We start from the raw sequence: 20,317 nt of genomic DNA on the forward strand, positions 1-20,317 counted from the left end.
TGGGACTGGAGTTAAGTATTTTGGTAGGCAGCTGCCCCTTGGCAAAGAAGGAATATTAAAGAGTGGTGTACAAAAAATGTGAATGGGCTTTACAGATCACTATAATTGTGGCTCTTCCTGGTTAAAAGCAGCTCTGAAGGAACAGTGATGTTCTTAATGTTGTTTTTCTTCCTACTATCCTAATGTGGGAAATAATGCTCATTCTTGTTTGAACCAGCAATGTGATGACATTAAAATTCCATCTGTTATACAAAGGTCATTTGCTGTACTTACAGCTGATTTGCCAAGAAAAGCTGGACAACGTACACAAACTAAATCACCATGGACTGGGTGGACACACATCAAAAATAATATGGTCCTACCTTTATAGTATATCTGTCACTCAAATACAGTGGAGGCATCAGAGTTAGAATTCAGCATATAAATTCACAGCAAGCAAAGCGCCTCACTGCAAAATGAGTTGCAGTGACTTAAAGTGGAATTATAAAGACTGTAAATTCCCCTTAAAGGGCACTTATCACAACCCATGTAATTATATTAAAAATTAAAGTAGTTTAATTGATACAAAAAATAAAAAACATATAAGTATAACATAACACATAGCTCCCAGATCACGTGGACACCTTGTCCACGTGGTTGTAACTGATCCATTTAAATATGTTTGCTCAAAAACTGGCATTGTTATAAACTAGAATTCATTATATATGTCTAAATTGTATTGTAGAAATGTTATACTCCAGATAACCCTGATGAAGATCTGACCTCTCTGACATGCGTGAAGAAAGTCGCATCGTATCACTTGTCATTTCTAGGACAAATTATACAAGAGCTGTGTGTTATGCCGTACTTACATGTTTTAACATTTTTTAGGATTTTGTATCAATCAAACTACTTTAATTTTTATTATAATTAGATGTGTTGTGATAAGTCCCCTTTAAAGTCTCATTAAGGGGAATGAACAATCTTTCTAGTTGAAAAAGGGACGTTGGCATGTAATAGAGTACCTCCATCACCCCAAAGTAGGGCGATTGGCGCACTCATGTTCCTTTTTTGTGTATTTAACCCATAGTGGTAAATACTAGTGACTTTACACACTACGCTGTTTAAAACATAAGCTGCTTCCACTCTATAGGATGACAAGACATATTAATAGGCAAATGTGTTACATGGAATGTTTAACGAGAACACTTTGTTACCATAAAATTATACTTACTTAGATCTCACCTTCAGCAGCCCAAAGATTAAAAAATTACATTATGAAATTCTAAAGCGTCATTGTATATTCAATATGTAGATTTCTCTCTCTGTTTATATGTACTATATTCATCCTTGCATCTAACTAAAATCGTTACCTATTTGTAGCACCTCGTCTTTATTTTATGAACAAGTGTTTAAATAATCACTCAGAATCTTATAGCCAGAAAGATCCATTGAATAGTTTCTTAGTACACAAATCATAAGGAACACTGCGGCAAGGAAGCCATATCCCTATTTATATATTACTATAGGTGTAGTCACAGTTCAGATGGCCCATACGGTATAACCCTTCTTCCCACTGCCCAATCCCCAAAGGAGGCAGGGAGGGTAGGGTGGATAGGAAGTTAACCAACACTTTCCCTAATCACAAAAGCAGAACAGACAGTAGTTTGCCACATGCTTCTAGATTTTAGGTCCTTCAGGAACAGAGAGTGCAATTACAGGTCCTTTGCAAAACTATCCATAGATTTCATCTCTTTTGCTCTCCCGATATAGTTCTTTCAGATCAGAGGTTCTAGTTTCTATAGAGTTCAGCCATTTTCCCCATTATATTATGTATTCTTTTATTCAGCCATAAGGTGGAGCTCCAGGATCCATTTACAATGTTTATCCAACTATTCTTAGATGATTTGGCTAGGAAAAGCAAAGCCGAGTAGCTCAAACTGACATTTACACAATACATTTAGAATAAAGACTCATCAAAACTGCCAGCCAAGGACATACCCCTCCATTAAACAATACCTCCAGCCCCTCTAGCTAATTATCCAACTAGTTTAAAAAAATGCCCTATATACTTACCCAAGACTTAAGTCAAGTGATGTGCCAAATCAAAAGTCCTGTCTTTTCTGGAATGCAGAGTGCAAGGTTCCTTCTTCACGTGCCCACGTAGCTGCCTGGTGACATTTCCCATTAGCTGTCCATCAGATGGTTCTTCACTGGTCCTAAAGACTCCAAAGCACTACATGATGCTGTCCTGACTAGGAGACAGCATCAAGATCAGGTTGACCTGGTTTGCGGTGGTGAACCACTGAGTTTTAAGATACAAACAATTGAATGGGCAGGAGCAACCTGGGCAGGAGGAGTGGAGGGTTCTTTCAATTTTCCCCCGAGATGGAATCTAAAAACTAATGAACTTAATTAAAAAAAAAAAAAACAACAAGCATCACAGAGTGCTACACAGGACAAGTAGGAGCCTGAGTGGACATGTAATATATATCTACCAAAGGGTACATATAGAAACTGCAGAAAATATGTCATATCTATAAAACAACTTCTGAATACATCCTACTAAATTAAATCCTATAACACATGAATAGACCTGAGATTTGGAATGTATGTGAATTTTGGAATTATTAGAATGTATCTGAATTCCAGGTGGATATTCTGACCAAGTAAGAAAGAATAATCCATGTGGCATATAGCAAAAAATTTGATTCCCTAATTAACACTTCTTAACAGACTATAAACATAAATGAGTCAATTTGGGTATCATGGGTAACACTGATTTCTTCCGACACCATCAATTGGCCCAATGTCCTTGATTTCACACGTTCAATGCACAGTTACTAATGATCAGCTACATTCAGACTATGCCATAGAACACATTTGTTGAGAAAGCAAAATCGAGTACCTTAATATGGCTGGAAAACTTTTCCAGAGTTTTCCCAGGCAGGGCAGAATCTCCACCAGCATGTGAAATATGTGAGAGTATCTCTTGCATCTGTTTCTGAAATTGGGTATAGAGAGGGAGAGGCTCTTCCGGGGCAGATACTGCTTCATTATCAAAGCTAACAGACAGCATAGTGGTGGCATCTCTGCTGGTGGACGATTTAAGTGGTTTACTGACCAGCTGGGTATCCTGTGCCTGGAAAGAAAAACAATGACAAAATTTACTTTAAATCAAACCATCGTAGATGAAAAAACATAGCGTGATTTTCTGGGATCTTAAAGTAAAAGCACTAATCTAGCTGGGCTTAAAATATATATCTGGTTCAGAGTTTCTCAACCAAGAAGCCATTTGGGATCCCCCGGGGTGCCATGAGCATGAGATCCAGCATGCTTGGTTTAGAGATGGATGAGAGCACTCTGTTATGGGGGGACTCTGATGTGATGGGAGACTCTATGATGATTTGGGGGGCCTCCGATGTATGGGTGGGACTTGTGATGTGGAAGCTCTGAGATGAGGGCCTCTGACGTGAAGGCTCTATGATGAAGGGATGGCTCTGATGTGAAGGGGCTTCTGATGTGAGGATAATTTTATCAAGGTTTAGGTTTCCCATTGATAAGCAACATTTACATTTTAGACTGGGTTGCATTGAGATTTTTCATGCTTTTAAAGGGAGCCTCAACTGAAAATAAGTTGAAATGCTGGACTGGGTAGTATAGAAACATATTCAGTCCATTTCTGTAAAATATGCACATTTCCCAATGTTTTTTTTTTTTTTTAAGTTAAACTTTTATTGCGAACTTCAGCAAGGCAGTAAGGCCCCTTTCATACATGCGGACAGTATGTCCGTATTTCATCCATCCGTTTTCGGATGAAATACGGACATACATGCATCCCTATGGGATAGCGGGTGTCAGCGGATGTACATCCGCTGACACTCGATGTCGTCCGCCTCCGCTCTCGTCCGATTCTGCGGACGGAAGAAAATCCTATTTTTCTATCCGTCTGCAGAGCGGATCGGATGAACACGGACAGACGGTCCGTGTTCCTCCGATCCCCCATAGGGGAGAGCGGAGATCTGACAGGGCGGTCCCTGCACAGTGTGCGGGTCCCGCCCTGTCATCTGCCTGCTCAGCTGGGGAAAGCGGAGCGATCCCCGCTGAGCAGCGGATAAACACGGGGCGGATCAACACGGATCCGTCCCGTGTGAAAGGGGCCTAAATCTTGTAGAAAGAAAAAAAAAATGAATACGAAACTTGGAGGTACATCCATTATCACAATAATTGGAGAACAAGAGTCATCATAGCTTATTTCAGGTACAAAATGGTAAATTAAGATAAAGCATACCAAACTCGTAATAAAGGGTGGCATTTAGATCAAAAGTATCTACCTAGTGGGGAGAATCCCCTTAAAAAAATAACCCAGCAAAGCCATATGCTCAAAGATTATGAGAATATGCTACCTCCTAAGCAAGGTCTTGCCTGACTATTTTTAAGTTTTTCCTGTAGCACCCTGAGGTTTGGGCAGGGTTGCTCTCAAATTTATTTGCCAGGCAATAGTTGTCTTTTGGCCAATTGTTAGGAGATCAATTGATTTCCCCCTAATTCTGGAATTGCTGCACTTCTCTCTTCTGTCACTAGGTTGCATGGTAGCTGGTGACATTGGATAAGACAAGGGCATAGCAAGGACAGATTATGAATGAATGGGGTGTCTCAGCCAATTGGCAGGGGTTTCTTTAAGTCCCTTGGCCTGCTGGGAGAGCCTATTTATTTGGGTGGAGTCAGGTGACCACAGAAGTGGTGTCTGGCTGGCTGGAGGCCTTCACCTGTATAGCTGTCTTTCTATAGAAGGCCCTGAATCTGCTAATTATCATTGCATCTGCTTAAGGGTGTCCTGGCCCTAAACCTCTCTCCCCCAGTTCTGTTCAGTAAATCTCCTTTTGCATTCTAAAAGTGTCTGGCGCCCACCATTTCATCTTGCATTACACCCACCATGCCGTGCAACCCACTCTACACAGAAGGATGTCAGCTGTCCCGGACTCTGGAGGTCCCCATTAGGCCTCAGGGGCTTCAGGACTTTGCTACATTCCTAAGAAAGAACTTTAAACAAAAGAAAAAAAACAAGAACTATATATTGCCCTCTGACACACATCAAGTAGCATGTCCTAAGGCAGGGGTCTCCAAGCTTTCTAAAGAAAGGGCCAGTTTACTGTCCTTCAGACTTTAGGAGGGCCAGACTGCGCCCAGTGGGAGTAAACAATAGTGCCCCTTTTTGTTGTCAGTGGAAGGAATTATGACCCATCATTAGTGTAAATAGAAAGAATTATGCCCCATTATTCATGTCAGTGGCAGGAAATATGCCCTATTGCTGGTGTCAGTTGCAGGAATAATGCTTCAAGGGCCGAATAAAGGCAAGCAAAGGGCTGCATCTGGCCCCAGGGCCACAATTTGGAGACCACTGTCCTAAGGTAAAGGCATAAAAATTAGTAAGCAGGCAAGACCTAATTGATAAAGAGAGGAGAAAAAAAAGGGGGGCCCATTTCCCCAGGTTTTAAACCTTTAACCTCTTCCTGCTGGCTGTATGCATATATGCAGCCTCTTGGCTGGTGGGTTTTAACGGCGACTGTAACACAGTAACTAAACTGTCACAGAAAGTTACCGATGCATACTTTCAATCTGGAGCTTTCAATCATGTGACCGATGTGAAAGCCAAATCACAAAGGTCACCTGATCGGAATGCCCACCTCCGCATCCCAGCATTTCGATTCAGTTACAGGGCCAGGAGGCAGCAGCCGGAAGGGGTTAAAAGTGCTGCAAGTATAGAAAAATACCTGTTAATACTGCCAAACATCCAGTATGCGTGTACAGTAAAACCTTGGTTTAAGAGCGTTTTGCAAGACAAGCTAATTGTCTTAATAAATTTAGACTTGATATACAAGCGATGACTTGAAATACAAGTATTGTCATGTCACAACTGAGTATAAAAGAGAAGAGAGGCGCCTCTAAGTGTAGCAATATGGCTACATTTAATGAAGGTACAACATTTAGCAGCTCACATGGTTGATGATTAAAACAGGCACATCTAAGTATACAGGTATCCAGGGTAAAGCTGTCCACATAGACCATCTTCCTCACCGCCATCAAAGTCATCTCTTCCACGCTGCGCTCCATGAGCGGTTCAAGCCTCGCTTTCAGATCGCTCTACTGCAGGTTAGTCCTCCCGGTCCAGATTGCAGACTGACAGCGGTGAGAGCCGGCAGTGCGGGGGATGGTCTATGTGGACAGCTTTACCCCGGATGCCTGCATAATTAGATGTGCCTGTTTTAATCATCAACCATGTGAGTTGCTAAATATTGTACCTTCAATAAATGTAACCTTATTACTACACTTAGAGGCGCCTCTCTTCTCTTTTTTACTCTGTAGCTCCTGCTGGATTTTGCTTCTAATCCCCTTGTGGAGGCTTCCATTTGTGGACGGACATTTTTTGGTTACACAACCTATCACAATGCTATAATCTTTTTATATTATAAACTGCAGGACTTATGAATAAATGGTTGTGGAACAAATCATTTGAGTTTCCATGATTTCTTATGGGGAAATTTGCTTTGATATACAAGTGCTTTGGACTACAAGCATGTTTCTGGAACAAATTATGCTCGCAATCCAAGGTAAGGTTTTCCAAAAGTAAGTGGAAAGTAATGTCCCTAATGGAAAACAGATCAAATAATCAAAACCTGGCAGAGGTTCTAACCCTTCCCCACACTATCCAAAGCTAAAACCGTTGATTTCCATTTTAAGCCATATTGACCCAGTCTGTTTGTCCTTCAATTAGAACTTGATATAAATTGTTCTGCATGTTATCAGTTTAATCATAACTATAACAGTGTGAAAAAATGGATACTGTATAAACATATTAGTATTAAAAACAAAAAAAGTTTGAATAAGTTATTTTACCCCACAATGAGGCATAACTTATTTCTAGAATATACAAATATTTTGTAAACTAGATCAGTTGGGTAGACTAGATTTAAAAACTAGCTTGAGATGACAATCAAAATAAACTGTTTTTGAGAAGAAATCAAAGTGTGTAAATTCACTAAATTGTAATTAACTCTCAGAAGAATAGCAAACATGTTAGCAAAAAAGTATTTCTCACTATTTCGAAGCTTCTCTCCTCATGTATAATGCATTAAAACACCACTGCTTAGATTTTGTAATTTGCAGCAGACTCACATTTACTCCCACGACGTCTTCCAAATTATCTAACTTCTTCTCCTCCATTTTAACAGTGCAGGGAATCTTGGCAGCAACTTTTGAAAGACATTCCATGTAAGATTTGATTTCATCATACAGTGGCTAAACACAGAGAAAGAATGCACCAATTAGCATCATTATTCAATAAATGCAATAATACTTCATGGTGTCGTCTGGGTCCCACTAGGTATATCGCACCACTAATGCTGCTATGAAGCAAAATATATTTGGTTCTTCTCGGCTCAATTGTGGCTTATTTACAGCTGTACTCATTCTTCTAAAGTCTATTACCTATTCAGTATACGTGTCACTTGTACTGTTTATGCATTTGACTGGTCTGAAACCAATTAAAACTACTAAAATGATGTCCCAAAAGCTATATAAACAAAAGTTTAACAATCTAAAACTTGAGTTGGCAGGAAGAGCACGCAAATGGGACAGCGGAGTGGCAGCTGGGAGGGATTCATCACAAAGATAGGAAAATCAGGTCCTAGTAAAATGAAACTAAATCAGAGAAAGGCGAGAAAGTACAGTTATCATTTTGCTCCTGGCCCTAAACTATATCCCCCAATCCCCACCCTAGACGTATACCAACCTGAACTGACCAAGGCCTGTGAGAATTTTCAGCTTCTCTAGCTAAATGCGTTTTTCTCCTGGCTGCACATGTGCACCAAAACCCCAGGAGATGCCAAGAGACGCCACACTGAAGTCCTTCCTTCCTCCTCACTCGCCCCTCTTTTTAGTCCGAAGTTATACTAAACTGAACCTTTCCCCTAATCCAGCGTTCGCAACCCCCAGGATGCATGCCAGAGGTGGCCCCTTTTCTGCTTGTGTGTGACCGGGGCCAATCAGCAACCCTGGATCTGATTCACCCAGCCCACTGTCCCTGTACCATATCCTAGCAACGACACTTCCCCCTACCACATGACGTTCCACCTCGCCAGTGCGCTTCATTGGCTACCAGCTACCAGCCCAGAGATCTTAGTGGCTGGTGGCTCTCAGTCTGGGAATGGGCATATATGGAAGGAGCACCAGACCAAAATAAAAAAAATAAGAGTCCAAATTCATTGATATTGTGTTAAAATACAACCAACGCGTTTCAGAGGTCAAAGGAAATCCCCTTCACCAGGGCTACAGCAAAACATAATATAAAACATGGATAACATACATATATGTAACTTGCTGGCGTACCCACTGGAGGGTAACCTTGTCCGTTTTAAGTAGCCTAACCTGACTTTTCAAATGTTTTTTGCCCCCTTACTACCTTGTTTAACCGCTTCACTACCCACTCATTGTCATATGACATTCGCAAGATGGGATCTCCCATCCTGGGCAGGCGTTATATGACGTCCTTGGCTTCCCAACGGTATAGGGGGCGCACGCCTGCCATGTCACCGAGGAGCCAATGCGCGTGCCCGGCGGCCGCGATGCCTGCCGGGCACTCGCAATTGTTTGTTACAGAGCAGGAACGTGGAATTGTGTGTGTAAAACACAGAGACATGTCCTGTCAGGGGAGAGGAGACAGATCGTGTGTTCCTAGTAGGGTTGGTCTCCTCCCCTGGTCAGTCCCATCCCCCCACGGTTTGAATCACTCCCTAGGTAACACACTTAAGCCCTTTATTGCCCCCTAGTGTTAAATCCTTCCCTGTCAGTGACATTTATACAGTAATCAGTGCATTTTTTATAGCACTGATCGCTATATAAATGTCAATGGTCCCAAAATAGTGTCAAAAGTGTCCGATATGTCCGCCGCAATGTCACAGTCAAGATAAAAAATTGCAGATCGTCGCCATTACTAGTAAAAAAAAAAAATAATAATAAAAATGCCATCAATCTATCCCTTATTTTGTAGGCGCTATAACTTTTGCGCAAACAATCAATATACGCTGATTACGATTTTTTTTACCAAAAATATGTAGAAGTATGTATATCGGCCTAAACTGAGAAAAAATGTTTTGTTTTCTAAATTTGGGATATTTATTATAGCAAAAGTAAAAAATATTGTGTTTTTTTTTTCAAACTTGTCCCTCTTTTTTGTTTAAAGAGCAAAAAATAAAAACTGTAGAGGTGATCAAATACCACCAAAAGAAAGCTCTATTTGTGGGGAAAAAAATTAATTTGGGTACAATGTCGCACGACTGTGCAATTGTCATTCAAAATGTTACAGCGCTGAAATCTGAAAATTGGCCTGGGCAGGAAGGGGGTGAAAATGCCCTGTACTGAAATGGTTAAACTCATATTAAAGTACCAGCGCCTCTTGGATGCCCTTTTTTTCCCATTAGACTCAGTCTGGGGATGTCATTGACTCAGCGCAGTGCAACCATAAGGCGGCTTAGGCAGCCATCATATGGCACCAGCGTGGGGTGGGAAGTGCTATGGGGTACTCGTGTGGGCACGCTCCCAGGCCAGCCAAACACAGAGCATGGTTCAGCCCCCTCTCCGCTCCTTCCGCAATGGTTCCTGCTGCTGTCTCTGAGCCTATGAGGAGTGAGAGAGCCGCTGCTCTTGTGCACAGTGCTGGATCGTGGTTGGGTTCAGGTAAGTATAAAAGGAGGACTTGGGGATAGCTACACTCAGAGAATGCATGAAGGTAAAAATCCTTCAGCCTTTGGAAACACTTAGGATGCAGAGTGGCAGTCACTGGTTTTATAAACCAAACTATGGCCTTGCCTTTGTGTAAACGGCAAATGCTGCAGCTTAACAGTGGATTGAAAGGACAAACTAAGATTGCAATTTTACATTTTAACCTTGCGTAAGGATCAATATAACTACCCTATAAAATTAACAATATGCTGCACAAACAGTAATGATTAACTGAATACTGTAGGTAAACGGCATATGAAACAATAAAGATGATAATGCAAACCAATATGTAGAGTCTTGATGAAAGGAAAAGTCAAAATCATCTGACATTTATAAAAGGAAAAAATGTACTAACAGCTTAGACATTTTATCACCCCAATCTTACATGAAAACTGAAAGATGCCAAAAAGATGTAAAGGTCAACCTAAAACATATAACTGCAACTAATTTTACACTACTGGAACACACAGACAGAAGATTAGAGGATGCACACACTGAACTCTTACCTTAACCTCCTTTAAAATAACAACTCTTCCCCCGTCATCTGAAAGCATTTTAGCCTGGCACAGTTTCTCCTCCACTGTAGTTAGCAGCGCAAAGATTCGAAGGGACTCATTGTCGACGGCTGGCAAGTCGCTTAGCGAGGTCTCCAGTTGTCTGGTGAGAAATAACTGGCAAATTACAAATGATCTGATGAAAAGTTTAAAATAAATTATAGCTACAAGAAAGAGCAATTTAGATTAGGTTATCATTAAAGAAGCAAATTAATCCAAAATGTTAGCTCTTATCAGAGATCCCAGATATACACTAATCAACCAGAACACTGACAAATGACAGGTAAGGTGAATAACATTGATTATCTCTCAATGGCATTTGAAAGTCGATGGTATATATTAGGCAGCAAGTGAACATATTGTCCTTGAAGTTGATCTGTTTAAAGCAGAAAAAATGGGCATTGCAGTTTGTTGTGTATGGGGCTGCATGGCCAGAGACCGGTCAGGGTACCCATGCTGACCCCTGTCCACAGCCAACAGCGCCTACAATGGCCATGTGAGCATCAGAACTGGTCCACCGAGCAATGGAAAAAGGTGGCCTGGTTTGATGAATCATGTTTTCTTTGACATCATGTAGATGACCGAGTGCGTATGCGTCACTTACCTGGAGTACAGATGACACCAGGATGCAATATGGGAAGAAAGCAAGCCAAGGCAGTGTGATGCTTTGGGCAATGTTCTACTGGGAAACCTTGGGTTCTGACATTCATGTGGATTTTACTTTGACTCGTACCAACTTGCTAAACATTGTTGCTGACCAAGTACACCACTACATGGCAAAAATGGTTCAAGAATGGTTTGAGGAACTCAGCAACGAGTTTGAGATGTTGAATTGGCCTCCAAATTCTCCAGATCTCAATCCAATCAAGCATCCGTGGGATGTGCTGGAAAAATAATTCTGATCCATGCAGGCCCCACCTCACAACTTTTAGGACTTAAGGATCTGCTACTGGTGGCTTGCTGCCAGATACTACAGCATACTTTAAGAGGTCTAGTGGAGTCCATGCCTCGATGGGTCAGGACTTTTTTGGCAGCAAAATATTAGATGGGTGGTAAAATTTAGGTTCCGAAGAAGCCCACTAAGATTAACAGTGGGCTAAACATGTCAACCATGGGACACACCACACGGGGGCCTGACAGTCTCCTGCTATGTACAGTGAGGCTCAAGAGAGCCACTAATTATCTCTGCTATGAGTAAGCACTTGGACAAGTGCGAAACGCGTTAGCCTATGATCTGTACACTCTGTCCACGATGTCCTGTATCTGATGTGTTCCTGATTTTAAAATAAAGAAACTTGGATTATTACTTCCTGGAGTGCGGCTGTCCGGATTTTCTCGTCTGCATATAATTATCTCTGCTATGATCGGGGTGGACCTCTGACTACGCATGCACGGAAGTTTGAAGGGGGAGGAGACAGAGGAGACTGGCGCCAAGCCTGTGAACTGAACTGGGAACTGCTGTTGTTCTGGTGGGAGTTAAGACCATATAGCCACCAAGACTGTCAGGGTTCCTGCAATGTCCTTCATCCATAACCGTGAGTCTCCAATGATATTTTAATCCCTGCTTTGATCAGAGTTAAATCTCATGCAGTGACACACTGCATTCTGAGTTATCTTACACTCTTCTGATTGCATTGCGAGTCGGTATACTATCCATCCTTGATACGGACAAAGCTGTTTTCTGTTCACCATTGAACTTTGATCAATCACTGATTACTGGAAGATCCCCTGCTAGCACTGAACTTTCACTCAACTTTCTTTGATGGTCATCCAAGGAACCCTTAGGGATTTAATGCAAGAATATATACAGCAATGCCAGTATTTTCAAACCCTTAGGTCACTTTTACACTTGTGCAACTTGTCCTTGGGACTGCAAAGTTGCATGACAAGTCGTACCCCATGATTTCCAATAATTACCATTCATATCTGTGCGACTTCAAGCCACAGTGACACAGTGAAGTCCCTGTACTACTTTGGTCCAACTTTGATGCGAGTTGAGGTCAGTAGCCCTCAAGTTTATACAGGCATTCCCTGAAAACGCAGCAAAATCGCGGCCGTAAAATCGTGTAACTTTCACGTCGCGGCAGTGTGAAAGGGGCCGGGCTGCATTCACACCTGAGGCTCTGTTCATACCTAGGCATTTTGTTTTCAGGCAGAAAGTCACAAGTTTTTTGTCGCGATTTTGCCGCATTCTTTGTACAGGTCAAGAAGTCACCAATGCAAAAAGCAGAAAACTCCTGTAAAAACGCCTGTGGCTGCATTCACACCCGAGCATTTCAAAGGCGCATGTTTTTACCGCATTTTTGCCACTTTTTTGACGCGATTTTGTACAGGTCACCAATGTAAAAAGCAGAAAAACACCTGTAATCTGCCCCAAAGAAGCTCATGTTCTTTTTTGAGCTTACGGCGTTTTTCAGTGTTTTGCTTTAGGTGACAAAATGCTCAGATGTGAACAGGTGCCATTGAAATGAATGGGATTTTGCTTGTTGGGCATTTTTCAGGCATTTTACGAGCGTTTGTTGAGCTGAAACCGCTCAGGTGTGAATGCAGCCTCAAGGCAGGGGTAGGCAACCTCGGCCCTCAAGCTGTCTTGAAACTACAAGTCCCATGAGACCTTGCAAGACCCTGACAATCACAGGCATGACTCCTAGAGGCAGAGGCATGATGGGATTTGTAGTTTCACCACAGCTGGAGGGCCAAGGTTGCCCACCCCTGCCTTAAGGCATTGGTTCTCAACCTGTGGCCCTCCAGCTGTTGCAGAACTACAAGTCCCATCATGCCTCTGCCTTTGGAAGTCATGCTTGTACCTGTAATCCATGCAATGCCTCATGGGACTTGTAGTTTCGCAACAGCTGGAGGGCCACAGGTTGAGCACCAATGCCTTAAGGGGAATGCATCAGTTGCTCAAAGTGAGGATCGTTTTGCCCAGCTTATGACACATTTAGGCAGAGTTATATCTACTGATAAGCCACTGCCAGTAAACATCTTCCTACAAATAGGTGCTCACATGTTGTCTGATTTCACAATGTTGATATATATTGATGCTCTCTGATCAGTGATACTTTATTTTTAAGGGTGGCAGGCAATACATTTTGAGAAACGTGGTGTTTATGTAAGGACTGGGCCCTGTGTGGTTGTTGCAATTTTAGATAACATTGTTATTATGGTGTTTGGTGGAGGTTTTTGATACATTTTTGTGTTGCTATTTTCTAAATAAGTTCAATAAAAATTACATTTTATAAATATCATACCATATGGGGTTACTGTATACCTACTTTTTTTTAGGGTAATTCTTACATTTCCATCTCTTTTTTGTGGTGGTAAAAATTGAATGGCTTATCGGTATTTATTGGGCAGAACTGGCCACATTGCAACTGGCTCATGCTATTTCTTTTGGTGGATCGGAGATCAGCAGAGGCATCACAAATGCTCAGGTTATCATTGAACAGAAATTAACCCAAGAATAAAAATGTAATATATTGCAGCTTAATAGTCCTTCAATGTGGTGGCTGCATTAGTATTGGTTTTTCTGGCTAAAAACATGTTTAACAAGTACAGAAATGATCTGTTGATCTTGCCAGAAATGTAGTGTCCCTGTTACTTCCTGTGAGTGGAGCTGGAAGCATTAAACAATGCTATCTTCCTTTTGTAAACCACTAATCCTATTCTCTCCCCAATGTAATGAAGATAAATAAAGGCAGGCATGTTTAAAGTGCAGCCTGGGTGATGATCAAGGTTTCTCCCACTGATACGGCAAAATAGTGTAATCCTACATCTTTTCTTTCTGGTAATAGCGACAGGGATAAGTAGTATTGCTTATGTTCTTTCCATGGTGTAGAATGACTTACACCACAATAGCCCATAGCTTTTTACTCTGTATTTGGTTGTACATTTCACCTCCAAGGATTATGTGTTGTGCTTGATGTCTGCATGGATATTTCTTTATTACTAATGGTATGGATACGCTAGAGTCGCATACATATGTTATCTTTTGAAACTCTAATATGAGTTTTAAAAAGGAAAACAAAAAATAGTGTAGTTACCGTAAGACTGGAAGCGTGTTCTTCGAAGGATTACAGGTGAAAATAACTGGAAAAAGAAGACTAATGCTGCCATATAATCTAAGGACTGGTAAACTAACATATTTAATTTTTGTTTTTGGGTTTAGATACTCTTTATCAGGAACTAGACAAGGCCACACAACTCAAGAGATTAGTCATGTTGAATAGAAGTTTTTTTCAGCCTCAGCTGGAACATTTCAAAATGAAAAAAATTAAACCCATCAATCCTTGCAACATTACAACATGGCATAAAATGGTTAAATGCAGGCAGATTTAATGCAAGACGGCATTTTCATCTTGAAATTTTAGACCCAATCATCCAACAACTAAAAATGTGAAATCTTCAGGGAAGGAAAATTGTCTCCTCCACAGGTAGTGATATTCAGTTCTAGAATGCCACAAACGAGACAGCTTCATTATTTTAATAATGGCTCTGTGATTCTCCCAGTAAACTTTCAGAAGATTTCTTAACACAGCATTTAATACGCATAACAGATCAACTGCTCAGAATGATGACCTGCGCTTACCTCCTGAATGAATCACAATCATTGAGACACATCTGAAGTTGACCAATGGCCTCTTGCTGTTCTTCAGTTATTTTCACGCACTCCTCTAACCCTTTTATCTTGGCAACTTCTCTCAAATTGTACGAAGCATCCTGATTAATTTTCATTTGAACAAATTCTGCACTTACATCCTGTCAAAAAGAACGCATTAAATAGCATTAATGAGCGAGGTTACCAGCCTTCAGAGCAGACATAAAAAGAACTAATGTAGGGAACTTTATATTAAAAAAGTAAAGAAAAAGCAATTTCCAGCTCAAACTGACTTCCTTGAGAACAGAGTTCCTTGAGAAAGGAAGCCAGTTCCTTGAGAAAGTGAAATAAGGTCCAATCCTTAGCCGATTACTGGAAGGAACATTTAGAGAACTCACTGACCAGGGGACAAAGAGCAAACCTTTACTTCAAGAAAGTGTGGAAGCCATCACTGCTGACTTCCCTAAACCCAACTCTAGCTTTGACTTGCCTTCCCCTATCTCCCCACCTGCTCAATACCTGGAGCAGAGCAGAATCCCCCAACTGCAACCATCAGACCTTCTTCACCTGAATGCACCCATCACCAAGGAGGAACTTGAGTCAACAATTAAAAATCTCCCTACACGTAAATCCCCTGGGCCCAGGCGGCCTCCCTTACGAGTACTACAAATCCGTTCTCACCCCTCTTAATACCACACGTGTAAAGCTTTTTAATGCTTTCCTTCAGCAGACTCCCATACCCTCAGATATTGCAGAGATCCTTCCTGACTTTGATTCCGAAGCCAGATAAGGACCCCTCTTATGTGCTAGCTACAGGCCTATAGCGCTTCTGAACTCTGACCTGAAAATTTTTACTAAGCTTCTCTCTATTCGCTTGAATGCGATCCTTCTCTCCCTAGTTCAACAAGATCAGGTGGGCTTTGTCCCTCTCCGCCAGGCGGATGACAACACAAGGGGGTTAAGACTTAATTCCCGTGGCAAACAGGGATGGTCTGGGGTCCTTAGTACTAAGCTTGGACGCAGAAAAGGCTTTTGACCGTCTTGGCTGGCCTTTCCTGTTTGCCACGTTGCACTATATGAGATTTCGGGGATCTTTCCTACAAGCAATTTTACACCTTTATACTAACCTTACATCCCAAGTTAAGACCCCCCCCTCACCCCATCCACCTCTTTCCCAGTCACTAATGGTACCCCGCCAGGGATGCCCGCTCTCGCCTCTACTGTTTGTGCTATGTGTCGAACCCTTGGCAGCATCCATCCACGGAAACCTAGACATTCAGGGCATACCAATTAGGGGAAAGGAGTTCAAGTTGTCATGGTTTGTGAACAATATCATACTTACCCTGACTCAGCCCAGGATTTCCCAGCCTAGCCTTCATGCTGGGCTGGACACCTTCAAGTCCCTCTCGGGTTATAAAATCAATGCATCCAAACCGGAGGCGCTCCCGATTAATATCCCCTCTGGAGAAGTCCACTACCTGCAAATGAGTTTCCCCTATAACTGGAAGACCTCAGCCATGAAATATCTGGGGGTACACATCACCGTGACCTTTGCCACCCTATACCAAGCGAACCCCTCCCCCCCCTTTCGATCTATACAGGAACTACTAAAAAAAAAAAAAAAATGGAAGACTCACCACATATCCCTCCTGGGACGAGTGGGCTCGGTCAAGATGACTATTCTCCCTAAACTCTTATACTTATTTCAAACATTGCCTATTCCCATCCCCTATGCGCACCTGCGAGCACTCCAAGTAGATCTGATACGCTTCATTTGTAACTATAAGAGACATAGGATTCCCCGTTCAGTATTAATAGCGTCCAGATCTGATGGGGGACTAGCGTTCCCTAACCTTGTAAAATATTACCAAGTGACCCAACTGCATGCCATAACCTCCTGGTTCCCTCAAAGATCCTATAATAGGTTGTTCGAGAGTGAAAAAATATGGCTGGCATCCATACACCCGAACAGTTTGCTCTGGAATGCGAGTATGGAGGTGGACCCGGGCAGGCTCTTGGGATCCGTGTCCCAGCTTAGATTGCGCTGGCGAAATCTATCTTGCGAACATGAGCTCTGCAAAATCGCTCTTAACTTCTGTTATCTGCAACCCCAGGCTGCCTGCTAGTCTCACCCACCAGACGTCCTCACCTTGGGCGACACGGAACTTATTCCACTTTGGACACTTGGTAGACCCTAGAACTCGTAAACTACTAACATTTGCTGAACTTCAGAACAAATATGAGTTACCTCGCCAGGTGTTCTATGGATATTTACAAATACGCCATTATGCCCCAACAATTACCCCAAACTTACAATTTTCAGCACCATCCCTTTTTGGAGGGATCCGCATGTCGTGGCCTGATCTCCAACATATATCAGCTACCTAATGTCTATTCTACACCAAACCAGGGTAAACATGCCTACATGCTCCATTGGGAAAAGATACTGGGTGAAGAAATCCCAGAGATGATGTGGCAGGCGATGTGGACTCAGGCGGCTAAGAGCTCCTTTTTCACATTTTTACAAGGAAAATGCCTATAAAATCCTTTACTTTTGGTACCCGACTCTGGATGTACTCAACGCCATCTATCCATCTAGTTCTGACCGATGCTGGCGCTGTCAGAGGGACAAAGGTACTCTTTACCATATCTATTGGAGCTGCCCCCTGATTGTGTGCCCTTCTGGCTTTCAACACAGCACCTGCTGTCCCGCCTATTTGAGGTGCCGGTTTCCCTGACATCTACATTTTTCCTGCTTGGTGTATCACCACTACAAATTCCCAAACCGTGCAAGAAACCACTCAGACACATCCTTACTGCTGCACGCTGTGTGGTTGCCCCTAACTGGGAGCGGAGCTCCCCACCTTCCCAAGACACCCTGTATGCCAGAATAAAAGATGTGGAGCTAAATGACAGCTGCACTACAGGATATGCTGGAATTACATAAGGTCTGGGAGCTGTGGCATCTTTAGGAGGACCCCTCTTGAGCTGGTGGATGAGCTATTGTGTTATTTCCCCATCCTTCTTTCATCTACCCTTTTGCCCAAATCTTTCTCTTTACCTTCCTTTCTTCTTCTTCTTCTTTTCTTACACTCTCTCTCCTCTACCTCACAAGTTCTATTTCAGCTGTGGCAAACTCCATATGTCACCTAACAGTTCATGGTATGACCTAACAAGGAGATTGCGCCAATTGTTACTATTTTGCTTGAACTTGCTATACCCATGTTTCAGTATTACTTGGAGCTTACTTTGTTCTGTTTTTGTCCTATTCTCTGCTGAGATGACTAATAAAATTATTTGAAAAAAAAAAAAAAAAGTGCTGAAGCCAGATGATTAACATGCGAGTCCGGAAATCAGTATTTTAAAAAGATAAGTCAGCAATATCAGTTTCCATACTTTATTGGTCCAAGTTCTTACGAGTGCAAAAGATTAAACTTTTCCCTTAATAAAGCTTCTCTATACAAAATGTATTATGCCTTCGGCAGAGTGGGGATACCTGCTGTTTCACCTGCAAAGTGGTTTGTTCAGACAACTATAAAATGCTGAGCTTTTACTGAATAATGTTATTGAAGTGTTACATTTTTTCCAAAGGACATCTTAATTCACGGGGGCTAATGCAGACAAGCTGCAGGAATGGTTTACAGCTACCAAATTGCAGCTCTAATTTTCATAGTACTGTAGCACTACCCCCGCAGGAACCACTGGTTATTTGGGCCTATTTCCCCCCACTCAAAACATGCACAACCAAGTATACTGCCTTTTCAGTACTCTCCCTTTGGTTCATTGAACAGTAGGAGTTTCTTTTAGAGTTTTTATTAGAAACAGGAACTTGGATAGGGATGGAGAGCATGGGTTACCCCTAAATTGTAGAACTTGAAGACTGCTAGGCTTCTGGTTGCTCTAAATATAAATGTAGGCTGTATTGCCAAACCTAAGGTTGCACTGTATTCCTGTACTTTGCACGTTGCTGGCAGTATTGCACGTTGCTGGCCGTCTTGCACAACTCCTGGCTGCACTGCACTTCCCTGTGAGATGAACCGTGCCACAATTACATCTCCTCTGTATAGCCAGTACTGCCCAGAATGGGTGGGTTTCTCTTCAGTCTCTAGGCCAAGCTCTCTTTGGTATCCCCCCCCCCAAGCAAAGCCTAGCCGGGACCTCAATGTCTTCAAAAAGGCTCCTCTGCCCCTCTGTCTGTTGTTTTAAGGGCTGAATAAAATAGCAACTGCTTGCTACTAGACCTGCCTTTCTCTAAAGCAGGGGTAGGCAACCTCAGCCCTCCAGCTGTTTTGAAACTACAAGTCCCATGAGACATTCCAAGACCCTGACAATCACAGGCATGACTCCTAGAGGCAGAGGCATGATGGGATTTGTAGTTTCACCACAGCTGGAAGGCGTGGTGTCTATGGTTACATACTGTACGTGAAAGGCAAAAATTGCTCTCCTCTGAAGGAACCCTTCGCAACTTCTGGAGGAAGCCTGGTTGAGAAAGGTTGTCCTAGACTGTAGACTAACATTCAGGGAGAAGTTCATAAATGCAAAGCCACTGTACACCTTATTAAGAGAAGTGCATTGTACAATCACATTATGTATCAAACCTTAAAGGAGAAGTATAGCCAAAGCTCGTTTGGCTGTACTTCTCCTATGGATCACAGGAGTGCAATTCCTTTTTCAGTCTTGTGACCCGCTCCCTGCCCCTCCACAGCCCAGAGCTCCAGTGAGCGAGGAGGGAGCAGAGCAGAGAGCTGTGACTGACAGTCTTTGCTCACGGAGCTGTGAAAACCAAGCGATCGGCGATGATCAATTGCCCGGTTTTCAGTGTAGAGGCGCCAGGGGACAGATGCAGAATCCAACTAACTGTTAATCAGGGGAAAGAAAAATGTCCTTTACTTCTCTTTTAAAGCTCCGTACACACAGAATATTGTACAAAAAATACTGCTTTTGAAGCGATCATACGATAACATGATCATTAATACACAGCTGTCCTCCAAAATTTTCCAAAGCGACAAACACAAACGTTTTCCTCATACAATACAAGATCGTACGATTTTCGTTTAATCAGCACAGTTTTCGTCCGATAATACAATACAAATACATCACATCCAAATCTTTATTCTGTCCTATGAGAATTTTCGTACTTTACTAACATTTGTTTTCGATATGAGACTAGAACGCAAAAAACAAAAAACGATCATTCGTCTGTACTAGGCAGAAATTATGTCCTGATAGATCATTTCATGCTGCCCCTTTTGCAGGTATAGCTACTGTATGTGAAATGTTAAAAAAAAAGTGCCTATAATGTTTAAAACCCATATAGGCCCAGTCGCACCCTGCTCTGCACATGCTCAGTTGTCCTCTAGTCTCGGCACAAGAGGCCAAACTGCTGGCAGTCTAAATATTTACTGCT

General features: G+C 42.2%; 1 protein-coding gene across 6 annotated transcripts in view; it reads right to left on the reverse strand.

Moving 5' to 3' along the window:
• The window catches only part of SYNE2 (spectrin repeat containing nuclear envelope protein 2), a 582,128-nt gene that overhangs the window by 319,852 nt on the left and 241,959 nt on the right, over positions 1-20,317 (reverse strand). For all 6 annotated transcript variants that reach the window (XM_073609718.1, XM_073609721.1, XM_073609720.1 and 3 more), the window contains 4 exons: positions 14,902-15,071; positions 10,266-10,416; positions 7,156-7,278; positions 2,888-3,121 (listed from right to left, as the gene is read on the reverse strand). In XM_073609718.1, coding sequence (XP_073465819.1) covers positions 2,888-3,121; positions 7,156-7,278; positions 10,266-10,416; positions 14,902-15,071 — 678 coding nt within the window. The remainder of the gene's footprint in view (positions 1-2,887; positions 3,122-7,155; positions 7,279-10,265; positions 10,417-14,901; positions 15,072-20,317) is intronic.

The sequence above is a fragment of the Aquarana catesbeiana genome, linkage group LG13 (genome assembly GCF_042186555.1).
Source record: "Aquarana catesbeiana isolate 2022-GZ linkage group LG13, ASM4218655v1, whole genome shotgun sequence".
Taxonomy (NCBI): Eukaryota; Metazoa; Chordata; class Amphibia; order Anura; family Ranidae; genus Aquarana; species Aquarana catesbeiana.